This window comes from Lissotriton helveticus, chromosome 10, assembly GCF_964261635.1.
Source record: "Lissotriton helveticus chromosome 10, aLisHel1.1, whole genome shotgun sequence".
In the NCBI taxonomy this organism is placed as follows: Eukaryota; Metazoa; Chordata; class Amphibia; order Caudata; family Salamandridae; genus Lissotriton; species Lissotriton helveticus.
The window spans coordinates 804,273,315-804,289,498 of record NC_136071.1 but is presented as its reverse complement, the minus strand read 5'-3'; the positions used below and the strand labels follow the sequence as shown (position 1 = coordinate 804,289,498).

General features: G+C 48.4%; 1 protein-coding gene across 2 annotated transcripts in view; it reads right to left on the bottom strand.

The window, feature by feature from the left end:
- ODAD2 (outer dynein arm docking complex subunit 2) overlaps positions 1–16,184 on the bottom strand; it is a 1,353,572-nt gene that overhangs the window by 1,110,743 nt on the left and 226,645 nt on the right. For both annotated transcript variants that reach the window (XM_078663397.1, XM_078663398.1), the window contains one exon: positions 634–829. In XM_078663397.1, the coding sequence (XP_078519523.1) occupies positions 634–829 (196 nt within the window). The remainder of the gene's footprint in view (positions 1–633; positions 830–16,184) is intronic.

Here is a 16,184-nt window from a genome sequence, read left to right as displayed (position 1 = left end):
CATGTGCCCGCCATCCTTTTTCCCCAGCCCCCCAGGGGCGGCAATCTGAGGGATAGCCCCGGGCGTCACAAGCTTGAGCTACACCTCTGCATTTAGGTCTGCTTCAATTTCAGAAAATAATATTAGGGCTAAACCAGCCATTTTTCATCTATTTATTTACAAACACCAACGGATTACTTTTAAAAGAAAAACAAATCTATTAAACTTACATTGCCATCAAATTGGCAGCATAAACTTTAATTGTTGGAAAAACCTCTTTTGCAAAAATTACTTGGGAGTTGAATTCAATTGCTATGGTTATCCACGTGTAGCCACAGATTGAAATAAAAACAGCAGAGCATGTCTTACTTAAAATGTTATGATGAACTGACAGAATCTCTTAGAGACAATGGTCCCAAGGAAATATAAACTAAAATCTGGAGTCATTCTTGCATCTTGTTTAGAATGAGGATGAGAGAGCTGACCCCCATCTTCTTAGGCGTAGCAATATTGAATGGCATCTAATACTCAAAGTAATAACAATGAGCAGTGACCTTGGTCTACCTATACTGAATTGCCCTTAATGCATTGTCTTTTTAAGTATACTCAGTGGAGGTGTACAAAGTAAATGATCAGAATTGCATTAACACTTACTTCGAAATGTGTTTTAATGAACTGTTAAGCAGTTGCATATCCAGCTGTTGGAGGAGTAAAAATATTTTCATTTTCATTTCTGCTTCTTGGTCTTTGTCTTCCTTCAATGTATCCAATAAGCGCAGCATGGACATATCGTCTCCTTCAACTGTAGCAAACGCTGGCCCAATCATTTTTGCGATAGGATCTCTATTGGCTGTTAGAAAAAAACATACTGCTTAATTTCAGCGCAAAGCAATTAGTTTGTTAATAAGAAACAAAGGAAGTTGGCTGGACTCCATCAAAATACATTGTATACTGACACACATAGCTGTGCTCCCCAGGAATCTCAGTGATACAATTCTCTTTAATGTGATTTTTGAAACACTGCATTGCATGATAGAAATCAGTGAGCTAGAATCCTAATTAGGACATTGGAATGTTGAGAGCTCCATTGAAGACATTGGAGTGGCTCATGTCTTTAAAATGGCTGGTAAAAGCCTAGAACCCCAACATTCCAATGTTTGTCATTCACAGGTGTTGCTATTAACAAAGGCCTCATGGAGCCCGAGAGGATTTAACCCGTTGCGTGCGCCCGTCGGCCAACGGCCATCGCGAGCACAACTTCGGTAGTGCTGCGCACGTCCGTTGGCCGATGCGGCCCTGACCACTTAACAGAACTCCTGCACTGCTGCGGAATTTGCGCCGCGGTTAAGCAGTTAAATCCCTTCGGGTTCACTGAGCTCTTTGTTTTATTTGTTAGAACATTCAGCCAACATTCTGCCCTCTAGTGGCAGAATGTTCTAACAGCATTATAGCCCGCCGTAGCTGGGCTATACCAGCCATCAAAAACATGCTCCCTTGTAAAATGCTGTAGCGGGCCTTCAATGGCCTATGTCGGGCTATAAGGCTATATTAGAACATTGGAATGCTGAGAGCTCCATTGAAGACAATTGAGTGGCTTATGTCTTATAATGGATATTAGAACATTGGAATGTTGGGAGCTCCATTGAAAACAATGGAGTGCTCTGGGCTTATAATGGCTGGTATAAGCCTGGAGCGCCAACATTCCAATGTATCTTTGTTCACAGCTCTGGCTGTGAACAAAGGCTTCAGGGAACCTGAGGGGATTCCAATGCCCTCACTCTCCCAAAAGGGAGCCTTCGGCTTGGGGCCTTTAACGCTGGAGAGGGCCTTTAATAGCGGGTATAGCCCTCTACGGCGGGCTATAAGGCTATAGTATATGCCTTCTGCTCCAACATTCCAATGTTTGCCTTTCTGGTTCTCACTTTTTAATTTAGAACATTCTACCCTCAGTGGGTGGAATGTTCTAATGGCCTTATAGCCCTTCTGCCTCTGGCTATATCTGTTGTTAAAGCCCCTCACCCCGTTATAGGACCATGCCAGTGGCTCAGGTCTGTAACTCGGTTTCAGGCCCTTTAACAACCGGTATAGCCGTAGGCAGCAGGCTATAGGGCTACAGTAAACTTCAGAAATCTATTTTGTGCAAGAAACAGGGACAAAACATAAAATAAACCCTTGCAAGCTCAAAAATGATACCTTTTTGTTTGAAATCCACAAGGACAGCATAGGTGTAGGAGGAAATGTGAGGGACAACATATTACATCCCTGAACAAGACATCTGAAGTATGGCAGTTACTGACTGGGAAATCCAAGGTGCATGTGACTCTTATTAGTACAAGTCGATGCCCATGTAGTTTTGGTGAAACCAAACCTAAGGGGGCACCTCTGTATGTTATAATGAAGGGCCCCCCAAACACACCTCGCTCCCATATGGTCTCCTAAATTCCTATTGTCATGAGAACTCACGGATCCAAGTCATCCCTCCGATTAGACTGTCCCTCAAGATCTGGATTAAAACTGCAGTGTTGCATCAAACACAGAAAAAGTGATGGAAGAAATTCTTGCAATACATATAACCACTTGCATTCGCTCATGGTAGCATCCCAACCCATTGTTCTTTTGCCTACCATGCCACCTCAGTTTAGACCCAGTCATATGCAAAGCAGTCTTGACCCTTCTCGAATAAGAACAGCCCAGCCCAAACTGCCAGGCCAGGTCCTCCCTGAAGCAGAACACAATTAACCCAAGATCGGATTCGCACCTGAAGGATAAGTCCCAATGAGGGCAAAACCAGGCTGGACCTGCTTGTGTTTTGGTTCAGAGAGAACCTGGCTTGGCAGTTAGGGCTAGACTGTTCCTATTGGAGCAGGACCAAGACTGATGTGTCTATTAATGGGTCTCAGCTTTTGGAAAGAGCATCAGGAATTTCCTTAAAACATTTAGTAAACGGAAGCAGGTAGCAGATACTTTAACAACGTCTGGAGAAAAGTAAAGATTCTCATTAAAGCTTTGACCATTCAGTCTCAGAATGATTTGGGTGTCATGCGCATAGCACATGTAGGATATGTGGAAACCTTGGACCATCTTTGCCAACTGACATTTGAAGATTGGAAGTGTAGGGCTCAAAGAAGATCCTTGTGGCACTCTGAGAAAGAATCCTTTGGTAGAAGAACTAAATGGGGGAATGATGATTGCTTGGCTCCTACCTCTTTTTTGTTTTTTAAATATCTTTATTGATTTTTCAGTTGCATAACACACCAAACAAGCACGTAGTCATATATCAGTCTTCAAGGCAGTCCGAGGTGATTGGATACCATGTTCCCACCTTTTTACAATTCCTTTATCTGCACTGCGCACAGGTGGCATAGAATATACAATGAACTGTTTCACCTGACCTATATTACATCACTTTGGGACCTGCATAGGCTCCCGACACTGGCCACAGTGTTTTATCATTACTACCACTTTCTTTCTGGATTTAATTTCTATGTATGTTTTACTTTCATTTAAACCATGAAAAAGTGAATACGGTAAATACAGTGCTATACAAATATGTGCGTTATGTGCCCCGGTGTACAATCATCCCACCCTTTTCGGTGTGAGGTAGGTGTGGTGAATTTTTTTTAAGTAGGTGTAGAGCAGTGAGGCATTTATGGATACTTTTTTTTACTGATTCCAGGCCTTACTTCCATGCAGTCAGTCCTAGTTCATGTCCCAATCTCTTTTCCCAGCAGTCATTTAATTGTTCTCTCGACTGTAACATCGGGCTTCGCAGTCCCAAGTATATTTGTGACAGCCTTTTGCTGACTTCCGCATGTTAGCAGTACTGTCAAGCCCAATTCTGGCTCGGGCACAGTGTGTGCGTTCACTCTGGTCTACCTCTTTACTTTAGTCAGTGCCCCAAATAGCAGGAAGTGCACCGGACTCAACACATACAATTCTCTAAAATCAGCGAAAATGCGTCATTTCCCGTTCATGGACAAGTCTCGCCTTTGTGTCATGTGGTAGCGCTCTAGTGTTTGGAGAGCGGAACAGGAACCACGTCACCGGACGTGGTAGGCGGACATGATTAGTTCTCTGGCGCTTGCAGCCAGAGGTAGCCAGCCCCGGCGCTCCATATATAATAAAGCATTTAAACACCTACCGCCGCGTTGTGCACCATTTTACAGTGGCGATGAGTCGGGATCACGGAAAACACCCGAACGATCACGCGACCCCAGCAGTTGCACGCATAACGCGTGAGAAGCAAAACGGAGCGCGGCAGAGGTGCCGGCAGGACGGAAAAAGGCGCGAAAACGGGCGCCTGCACAGCCACAAGCCGGAAAGGAGCCTCATAGTCATCCCAAAGCCCTGTGAAGGCCACAGCACCAGAAAACGACACCCCACGAGGTTTGAGGGCACAGCAACACAGCAGAAGACACCGGAGGGAACAAAACAAGGTACCCAGCCATTATATCACGGTGAGCCCTCACCAGCGCCCTGGAAACAGAGTATAGGGGTGCACGCTGGCGGAGACTGCAGGTCCATCGACCGCGAAGGCAGGAGGCAGCTCAAGCACGAAATCTCGCACCACAGAGGGTGGACTGGGAGTGGACAGTGAGGGAGAACACAAAGAGGACGAGGAAGGAGATCAAAGCGCCCCAGGGAGTCCCTCCAGGAAGACTGTCGTCACACCTAGGACCAGGAAGACAGCTCCAACCATGGCGAGCCAGAGCACGTCCCTCACCCAACTAGTCCCATTCCTCACGAAAAGCGGAGAACCAGAAAGAAAATGGGAAGACTGGAAGAGGTACTTCCTCAACTATCTGGAAGCGCTGGAAGAGGAAGGCGAAACCGCATTCACGAGTCTGAGGAAAAAGAAAATACTCCTCCATAACTTAGGTCCAGAAGGGCTCAGGATCTATGACACCATTGTGAAAAGAGAAAGAGCAGCGACGGATACGGAGGTGTTTGATCACGCCATCGAAGACTTAGACGCACATTACAGGCCTGTGGTGTGTGTCGCCATCGACAGATTTAACTTCTTTCAGAGGAAACAGAAGAGCGGCGAATCTGTTGACGAGTACGTGGTGGCACTGAGGAAGTTGGCTGTCACGTGCAAATTTGGAGGACTGCACGATGATCTCATCAGGGATCAAATCATTATGCATACCTCTAGTACCCACATACAGGAGAAATTGTGGGTGAATGGCCATGCTCCACTCAAGGAGATCTGGGCGATGGTCAAGAAAGCCGAGCTATCGAGAAGATGTGCCCAAGCAGCGAAGAGAGACGCCCAAGAGTCGCAAGCAGTGTGTAGAGTAATGGCGCCAAACAGAAACGACCGTTGGAAGCAAAATGAGATGCGGAAGTCCCAGGGAGGAACTAGAGCTGACGTCTCCACTAAATCACAAGCGGATAGCAAGACACACAGAACAGGAAAAAACCAGTGTTACAGGTGTGGAAGCAGTAACCATCTGGGAAACGACAAGGTTTGTCCCGCCTTCAAGGCCAGGTGTTCCTACTGCAACATCTTTGGACACTACGAGAAGGTGTGTCGCAGGAAACCGAAGAATGCAGTAGTGCGTTTGGTTGACCATGATCAGAGAGAGGATTCCAGTGATCAGGAAGACAAAGGTGAAGATGAAGAACTCCTGTACATTGATGTCCAGGTTCTGGAGATGGACGGTTCCAACACAGACAGGCCCCGTCTCGACATGCACATAGGGGGCATACCGTTGGAGATGATCGCGGACAGTGGAGCACCCATCTCAATTGTTCAGAGACAGGTATGGGAAGACAACTTTGCGGCAAAGATCAAGGAGACACTCCTACCCATGGATGTGAGACCAGTAACGTACACTGGACAAAAGATCCCCCTGTTGGGCTACTGCCCGCTTTTGTTTGAGTTTCGAGGTCGCCATGCGCAGTGTAAGCTATACGTAGCAGAGAGAGGCCCGTCTGTTCTAAGTTGGAAGGACCAAGGGGCTTTGGGGATCCAGCTCAACCCCGGAGGCATAGAGAAAATTCTACTCATGGATATGGCGGTCAAGGAAGACGTGCAGCTGTGGAGGAAAACATATCCCAAAGTATTCAACGGGCAGATTGGCGAGCTGGGCAAGTACACGCACCTCATCAAACTGAAGGAAGGGGCAGTACCAGTAGTGCACAAGGTGAGGAACATTCCGTTCCGCAGCAGAGAGGCAGTACAAATAGAACTGGACAGGTTGGAAAAGGAGGGAGTCATCAGGGCGATAGAGAGCGCGGAGTGGCTGTCTCCCCTGGTTGTAGCCCAAAAGCCCAACGGCAAGGTACGTCTCTGCGTGGACTTAAGGGAGTTAAACAAAAACATTGTCATAGACAAATTCCCCTTGCCGCGCATCAGTGAAATGCTGGCAAAAATGAAAGACGTCACATGGTTTTCCACGATGGACCTCTCGTCAGCCTATCATCAGGTTAAGCTTCATCCGTCGTGCACCCACCTCACGTCGTTCATCACACCCTTCGGGTGCTACGAGTTCGTGAGGATGCCCTTCGGTTTAGCTTCCGCCGCGGCCGTGTTCCAGAAAATCATGCATAAACTCCTAAAAGACCTGAAGGATGTCCTCTTCTTCCAGGATGACATTCTGGTAATGGGGAAGTCGAGGCAGGATCACAACGTGAAACTTCACAAGGTGCTACAGAAACTGCAAGACAGTGGATTGACTGCTGAGTGGACTAAATGCAATTTGGGAGTGCAGTCGGTCACATACCTTGGCCATGAGGTGAGCGGATAAGGTATAACTCCGAAGAAAACAAACATGAGAGCCATCATGGAAGCACCCACTCCGGAGAAGAAGGAAGATGTTCGGTCATTCCTAGGGATGGCCGAGTATTACAGCAAATTCATCCCTCATTTCGCTACAAAGACTCACTACATAAGACAGCTGCTCAAGGAGAAGAACAGGTTTCAGTGGGGAAAAGAGGAGCAAGACGAGTTCGACGCTCTCAAGCGAGAAATGGGTACAGCCATTCCCCTCAAGGGATTTGACCCCAAAGCAGAGTCTGTTCTCACCACAGACGCCAGTGACCGAGGCCTAGGAGCGGTACTGATGCAGAGAGAGGAGTCAGGAGAGATGTCAACAGTCAGCTTCGCCTCCCGCTCGTTGTCGCCCAATGAGGAGAAGTTCAGTGTGGTGGAGAAAGAGATGCTGGCAGTGGTCTGGGCGGTGGAAAAATTCAGGCAATACTTGTGGGGTGCCAAGTTTCTCGTGAAAACCGATCACAAGCCCTTAGTTCGCGTCCTGACATCAAGCGGACATGACCACGCCACACCCCGGATTGCCAAGATGACTCTAAGGCTATTGGACTTTGTATATGAGGTTGAGCACATTCCAGGGCCACAGAACAAAGTGGCCGACTTCCTAAGCAGGGCAGCGGCCATGGAAGAGGCAAGGAATGAAGAAAGGCAAGAGTGGGAAGGATACGTGGTAGCCACCATCCAGGACACGGAAGAGGTGATAAGCGCCCAGGACTGGGAAGAAGCGTACAGGGAAGACACAGACTTGGAGGCAGTAAAAGGATATGTAGTACATGGCTGGCCAGAGAAGAGACACTTAAAGGAGGAGCTGAAGAGATACTGGGAAGTCCGAGAGGAACTGTCACTTGCTGAAAACCCAATGTTCCTACTCAGAGGGGACAAGGTAGTTCCGCCCAGGAACATTTTGGAAAGGTTGATGTCCTTAATGCATGAAGGTCACCAGGGCATCACAAAAACGAAGGCCTTGGCCAGACAAGCCTACTGGTGGCCAGCCATCGACGCACAAGTAGAAAGACATGTGCGCTCTTGCGAGTCTTGCGCAAAATCGGACAAGGCCCAGAGCATGATGAGACCCCCACTGGGAAGATTTCCGATTCCAGTTGGCCCGTGGGAGATGTTGTCAGTGGACATAATGGGACCAGTCTTGAACAAGGAGGGCACGCAAAAGTACGTGGTGGTCGCCGTGGATAGGTATTCCAAGTGGCCCGAGCTACAAGTCTTGGAACGAGTGGATACTGAGGCAGTGATAAAGTTTCTGCGTACCACCTTTGTCAGCGAAGGCATCCCGAGGATCATCACCTGCGACAATGGACCCCAGTTCACTTCAGAAAAGTGGACGGCCTTCACCAACAGAAACGGAATTGAAGTGAAGCACACCCCGATCTACCACCCGGCGGGAAACGGCCAGGTGGAACGCTTCAATCGCGTGATTATGGGCACCATACAGGCCGCCATTGAAGATGGTAAGGATTGGGAAATAGAACTGGAGAAGATGATTTGGGCATACCGAATCACACCGGGTAGCACGGGCTACAGCCCCTTCAAGATCTTAAGAGGCAGAGAGGCATTCACCAAAGACAATGCAGCATGGAGGAAGTTGATTGTCCAGAGCAAGTGGTCACCGGCGGTGGTCAGGAAAAATCTGGAGAGAGCCCAGGATGTCTACAAGGCACACTACAACAGAAGACGGAACACGCAAAGCACAGAACTGGACAAAGGTGATTGGGTGAGGGTGAAGCTAGCCATCATGAAGAAGAAAGGAGAGAGCAAGTTTTCACCTCCCCTCAAGGTAGTGGAGCCCTATGCAAGATCAGCACTACTGAGCGATGGTAAGATTTGGTCCATGGACAGAATGGCCAAATGCAGCAAGATACTGAAATGGGAAGACGAGGAAGTAGAAGGAACGGAGGATGTCGTAGAGGATGGAGAAAGTGTAAGTGGAGAAGGGCAAGAAGAGCAAGTGAACGGAATGGAAGGACAAACAGCAGTGGGAGAAAGAGTAAGTAGGGAAGCAACGGAAGGAAAGAGCAGGGGCAAGGAAGAGAGTGAGAAGAAGGCCAAGGATGTGGAAGCAGAAGGTGCGAGAGTGAGAAAAGAACAAGAGACTACAGGAGGAGAGAGAAAGATGGAGGGAGTGGAAACTCGAGCAGGGCGGAGAATTAAGGTACCAGAGAGATTCAAGGACTTTGAAATGGACTGGAAGTAAGACTTTTAAAAATTTGTTTATTGTGCATAAAGGGGGGAGATGTGGTAGCGCTCTAGTGTTTGGAGAGCGGAACAGGAACCACGTCACCGGACGTGGTAGGCGGACATGATTAGTTCTCTGGCGCTTGCAGCCAGAGGTAGCCAGCCCCGGCGCTCCATATATAATAAAGCATTTAAACACCTACCGCCGCGTTGTGCACCGGTATCTGTCCCACCCATGCAGGGATATATTTTTTTCCAGCATGCCCTAACAACTCTTAGTAAAATATTCTCTGGTTTGGTCTCCAGCAACAGATAGTTTAAAACACCCCACTCTCCCAGCTCGGCCAACACCTCCTCACACTTCCACGTGCTGGCATCTGCCAGCCAACATTCTTTCCACTGCATTTGGCCTGCAGCGTAATATAATTAATTATTTGGTACTTTCAACCAACTATCATCTGGAGGAGCCTATAATTATGGCAGCAACACTCTGCGTTTGTTGGTCCCCCATGTCAGGGATGTAAGTACCCTCTGTAGCTCCCAGAATAAAGTGAAGGGCAGCACCACCGGCATGGCAGAGAAGAAGTACAACAACCAGGGTAGCATCAACATTTCGGATATTGCGACACTCCCCCAATGGGTGCCAATGGCAACTATGTCCTAAATTGTAAGGACTGTCACGTCATTGACACGAGTCTCGCCAGATTTCTATTTGTAAGGTCATGCTCATCATGATACACAGTGACACCTAGGTATTCAAAGGCATCGAATATCCTCGGGGGGGGGGGTATGGGGAATGCAGCAATTCCACAGGGATTTTCAGTAAAGTGAAAATGCACGATTTGTCCCAATTGATCTTGAGACCCGAAATGTCTCAATATTGGTTAAGGAGCTCAATTAGCTGTGAGACATGGGAGCTGTTGGTCGGTACAGAAATCAAGGCAATCGTAAGAGTATAAAGATATATTATGAGTCTGCTGGCCAATGGTTATTCCCCTGTCAGGGCCCTTGGATTGACTACACATGCAAGGGGTTCCAGGAGAAATCAAAAGTTATAGGGGAGAGAGGGCAGCCCTGCCTGGTACCTCTCTTCAGGGTTATGGAGTACTATATTAATGTATCCTGGGGACTCCTGGGAAGGCCTCATAGAGCTTGTTATAGTAAAAGTGGAATACTGTGTTAATGCTCTACTGTGCATTAACTATCGTCCCATCTAGGGTGTGTATGGCACTTATTGGGGTTCTGGGTGTCTCCATCTTAATCAGCCATACGAGCATGGCACCAGCTTTTTCGCCCGAAGCATGCCGGTGTGCAGTGTATTTCTTGTAATGTAGGCAGCATAGTCAGAATAGCATCTCATTTTACTCTTTTCTCAGGTCCACTAGGGCACATTCCTCCTGGGAAACAGCATTTACAACGCTGTTGTTACCACACAGGTAGGTAGCAACGCCGTTGTTACAATGACCGCGTTGTTCCCGCGCGTGGCTTAACAACGCAAGTCGTTTCTACGACTTGCACTAGGTGGCGTGCAACACCAGGGAATTTGTTGGATTTTAAACCCACCACATTCCCTGTTGTTGCGCTAACTGGAGTAGGAATAGTAATTAATACTATTCCTAAGTCCAGCGCGCCATCTAGCGCATGTCGTAGAAACAACTTGCGATGTAAAACCATGCGTGGTAACAATGCGGTCGTTATAACGACCGCATTGTAACCTACTGCGGGATAATACTAGATGGCGTAGTAACGTCATGCATGCCACACACCTGCATCCATCACACTCTGGTTTTCTAAGTTCCTATAACATGTTTCTGTGTGTGAGCACCCTGTGGAGCACTTTAGTTTTGCCAACCACCTCTGATATGCATATCTCCCTTAGGAGAACATTCGCCATGGGCCACTCCACAGAAGCAGCTGCGGCTGTACCCAGATTGTCAGTAAAGTATTGCTCTATTGCCATCTCTATCAGGTCCCAGAATATCGGGTCATGTAGTGTGTCTGTTGGTTGGCACCACATAGGGATTTTGTGGTGCGGTCTCCCCCACTACAGAGCTAAAAATGTCCAGCTCAAGTATTCTTCAGCTGCCAGCCTAGCACATATCTCTGCTGTCCCAAAGGCCATGCTATTCTGGTATGTAATGAGTGCACCCTAGAATAATGGGAGAATTCTCTGGTGGTGGTTATGATGCCATCCATAATTCCATTGCTTGAGTGTGAGTAGTCCATTTCCTTAGCATTCGGGTATTGGTTAATGCCTGTGCTCCCGACACTATTGGATGGGATCCATCCAGATTCAGATCTTGGACACAGTTAAAATCCCCAAACCAAATGGTCGGGCACTTCTCAGTTACCAGAAGCGTGGGTGAGAAGCAGATAGAAAGGGGTCTGAGTGTCTTTTGAGGCATAGAGAGCCACTATCCCATCTAAATCATCTTTAACCACCAGATATTGTCCCTCGTAGTCTAAAATAGGGTTTCATGTGGCAAATGGCACTCGTGTTCTCCATATAAATCCCCCCTGGCAGAACCGGAGTAGGAGGTACCTTATATACTGCCTCTCCATCTCATGGCCAGTCTCCAAAGTTCGCCGGCCACCAGCTGAGTCTCCTGCTGACAAGCAAAATGTACCTGTCTACATTTGAGGTATATGTGTATCTTATAACGTTTTACACACATGGCATTGCCACACACGTTCTACGTCAGGAAAGAGAATCTCTCAAGTGCTATCTCGTTGTGTGATGCACAACTTCCCCGAGTGTTCCACGTTTCCTCCATATCACTCTGCTGCCATCTTCATGACACTACTGATGTACCTATGTCGATTCAAGTTTTGTGTCTTGAGAACTAATCCCCCAAACTCCACTCCCCAGGTTAAGTTCTGAAACTTTCTCAGCCAAACAAACTGCAAACTGTTCTGCTTGGATCGCGGTAGATCTTGGGCACTGCCAGTGTGTAAAGTCTCACCAGCACTTCTAAGTGCATGTCTCCTGGTTTTATGTTGGTACCCCACTCCTGGGCAGCAGTATCTGAATAACAGGTCGCTTGAGGAGAGGCCTCGCCGCATGGTTGCTACTTTCCCCCAATGGTGGATGTCTGGTGGGAGGTTTTTACCTTTATTGCCATGTCAGGACGCAAGGTCTTCAGTCATTGGTGTGATGTTTGGCCCAGTACACAGGTACTCTACCACTTCATCAACAGAGTCTTGTTCAGGAGGCCTGAATATCTCTGATCTTGAATCTATATCCTCCATCCCCTAGTCTCCATCTCCACCCCCACCTGTGCCTTCTCTTGTGCAGCCTATTCCCTGGACGGTTTATGGCTTGTCTTCCTGGATGCTTGTTGACGTGTCCTCACAGGGGTTCACCCCCCTAGTCCTTTGTCCACTACCGCGGTTGTCGGAGGCACCACTCCATTGGTCTCCAAACAGTTGCACGCTGCCAATGGTGTCTGAAAGAAGATTAAATTCTCACCATCTTGTATTGTGAGACCCTTCGGCAACAATAGGACATATTTGATATTCCATTGGCATAGTTGACGCTTGATAATGGTGTTGACGGGTTAATGGGTTACTGTGCATACTCCACCCCAGCCAGACAAGGGGCTACTACTGTGTGGGCTCACGGCTGAGGCCACTGCTGGTGTCCTTCACTCTTGGCGCAAAAAAGGGCAATGCAGTTTCTGTACTTCCAGGCAGTTCCTGGTTGTCAAGGCTATCTAGGCCGGAGGGTCCCGATAATCTTCTCACCCTCAGTATCTCCCGGCTCAGCAAGGCAGTTCATGCTCCAAAGGTGGTTGAGTAAGATCTGTTCTGGTTGGCGTACTTGCCCCCGCACTTTATTATCTCAGTCCCCTAGCATCCTCTTCCTACACACCACAGCTGCAGGAGGAGGAGTATCGTTCGGTTCAGCATTTGCTGCTCAGAGTCACGGCTGGTTGGGAGCCACGCCAATGCCAACGCCAACGCAGGAGACCGGGTCTTGGGGATTGGGACCTGCTAGACCGGCGAAACTGGCAACCGGCAATCGGCGTGGGAACCAGGTGCCAGAACCAGTGCCTGAGTTAATGCGGTCTTGCCATTGAAGGCAAACGCTCGCTCACCCACACACAGACCACTCACCGCCGGACCACTTTCGCTCCCTCGGTGGGGGAGGTGCTGGGGAAGAAGCCCTCGAACAGAGCAGAGCTGCCTGGCCCTGAGCCGCAACTGTACTGGAGGCGAACAACAGGATACTGGTGAGATTGACCACCGGTAACCAGTAATTGGAGCAAGAGCTAGAGCTTGAGCAGGACCCACGTTAGCAGGCAAAAGACTCGCTCGCTGACACATTTGTTCATCTTCGCTTGTGCATGTGCATTGCTCCCCCTCTCCCTTTTGACCACAACAGTTATACAGAAGCCTGTTTTAGCCGCGTGGGATCGCTGGAGCCGTTTGATGTCTCGCCGCTAACCCGCCCCACTCACGCGTGAGGCTCCCCGGGCCCTGGTATCATTTGTACAGCACCCTTACTACACCTTTTCAGGCATAGGTGCTGAAGTGGCAGAGGTAGTGATGGGGCGCAGGGTGAGCGGCGGCTGTTGATAGAGGCTGACTGCATAATAAATCACAGCACAACCTACCTGCATGTAGGCGCATGGCACTGTGAGCCACTTGGAGCCTTCAGGTAAATCGTGAGAGGCTAGCTGCATGACCATCTATTGAAGTGGCAATTGGTTTGGAGGGCGCAGGTCTATGTGAGCAGATCTGCAGGAAAAAGAAGAAAGGCACCCAGAAGCAACACATGGTTACTGAAAGTGAACAACCTTTAAAAGGGAGCTGCTAGGGAGCAGGCAGTAGACAGTAGGAGAAAGAAAAGAGAGAGTGGTCTCCTTAAGGGCCCAGTGAGCGCCGGATGCGGCTAGCTAATCAATAGCGAACCCTGCTGTCACCCTTATCCCTCCTGCACTCCAGCGAGCTGTTGTTCACCCGAAGTTTCTACGCTGCCTGCACGGTCATCTAGCAGGCCCACCTTGGCTTATTGGCTTTCTGCATTAAAACCGGATTAAGAAAAGGATGCAATCAGGGAAGCAGCGGAGTGTAGCCCCACAAAATAAAACGAAACGGAGAGAAAAACTAGAGACATCTAATGCTGTCATCGATTGGATATTTGACCTGTCGCCAATCGCATCCAGAAGCACAACAGTTAGTACCTCCCATTTACATTCACAGGAAGCTGGCTCGGTTGGCTACAAATCAACTGACTCTCAACCTAAAATAATACAACATTTGCCTTTCCGAAAGATGCAGGGTCAGCTGTCTTCCCAAGTAACATGGAAATCAGGGGGTTACCTATTCCTCTGGGTCCTATAGTGACCATCTGCAAGGACAGCTTAGGCGAGATCATAGAGATAAGTAAGCCACAAATCTATCAAGCTACAGACACCTACAAGTTTGATGAGGCAGAACCATCACAGGGGGGAGGAGACCCTAATATAACCACGCTGAGTAGTTTAGGGGTCCCACCTCCAGTCTTGGCCGCAGAGTGCATCCAATCTACAACCGCGTCAACTCACCTAGAGACAACAAGCGACTTTGTAGCCAAAAACACATCTTCTGCCGAGGTCAGTCTAGACCCCATGTCCAAGTACATGGAGCCACCTATAAAGCCTGGCACAAAGGGCAGCACAACCGACGTGAAGGAACAGGGAGCGGATCCTTATGCAACTACACTGTTGGCATCACGAGAGCATCCATCACATTGGGAGGAGGGTGGAAGAGACCTAGCCCTTAGTCCTCAAGCCATGGGCAGAGCTGGTCTATGCCCTTACCAGACGAGGAAGATGCTCATGCTGTGGAGAGAAATCTCTCCTTTTTTGAATCAAAAGAATGGGAAAACATGCTTACATCACATGCTAAAGACGTTCCCGACCATCCAAGGTCATCACCGGTCCCAAATGAGAGGAAGAAGTAGGACTTCAAACAGGAGACAGCATGGGCCACAGCTTTGTACATCTTACAAAGGTCAGCAGATGCCATGACCTACCAAGCCAACAAAATGGACATACAAATTGGCCTTTTGAACACATTGGGTGTGTGTGTTGCTAACATGGCCGACAAAATCACAAATCTAAACAACCTGATCATACGGGCCCAAGCGGATGCCGACCCCCCGCGACAAGGATGCGACTGCTCACCAATAATCGAGAAACTAAGTACGCTCCAGGAGATGATGGCAAAATTGATGGTGGACATAAAAGAAATTACAAATGTAAAGCGTCTCCCCTCAAGTAATAGAGAAGACATCACCCCCGCAAATGAAGCCAAGATGGCGGCAAACTTAGGGGCAAGAGAAGCCGCGGTCAGGGCCATGTCACCATCTCTGGAAACTCTGGTCACCGGCAGTACAACGATCGATCAACAAAAACCCTCAGCCACAGGCAAAGCAGAGCCCACTTCACCATCTTATATAGATCAAGATCTAGACGATCTCAAGGGGAAAAGATAAGGGAAGCGAAAAGGCCGCAACAAGACACGCCGGACTAGGCAAGATCTGAGCCTCTACCCAAAGTTTAACACTTACAAACGAGCAGACTCAACCAGACAAAATGACCCAATAAGAACAGACGAGGAAATCAAGGAACCAAAGACCCCAACAATTTCACCTAACAGCGTCAAACAACATCTGACTGGCTCCTTATCCCCTGACAATGAAAAGTAAGCTACAGGGTCAGACCAGGTGCACCTAAGAAAAGGAGGGAAAACTGTGCCAAGTACCAACACCCAATTGGCATTCCCGGATCCCACGTCCTTGCCAAGGGAAGAGGGCCAAAGGTGTACCAGGCTTATAGAGTTGCCTAGAAGCACTAAAGCACTCAACTAGTCCCAAGCCAATAGCCCACATAATGATCATCAGGGCAATCTTTCTATATCGGTGCAGGACAAAGAAGGCAAAGCGCAAATCGGACAAGGTGCAACCCAAAGGAGCCCTAGAGCATTGAACAGGTCGATTCCTACACCCGCGCACAAAGGAGGAAATCCTTGGACTTTCAACAGGACCTGTCTTAACCTACTGTGTCATTACCCGGGGCTGATAAGGCCCCTTCTCACTGAGTCACAACCTTCATGCTTTTCTATCCAGAGTACAAGTCCAAAGGCAGCTGCGACATACTAAATCGTGGGAACATCATAAAACTGATAGAAGCCATAGGCCTGTCCAACGCTGTAACTTCACAAGACATCATCTTGATAGAATTTATAGCACCAGACC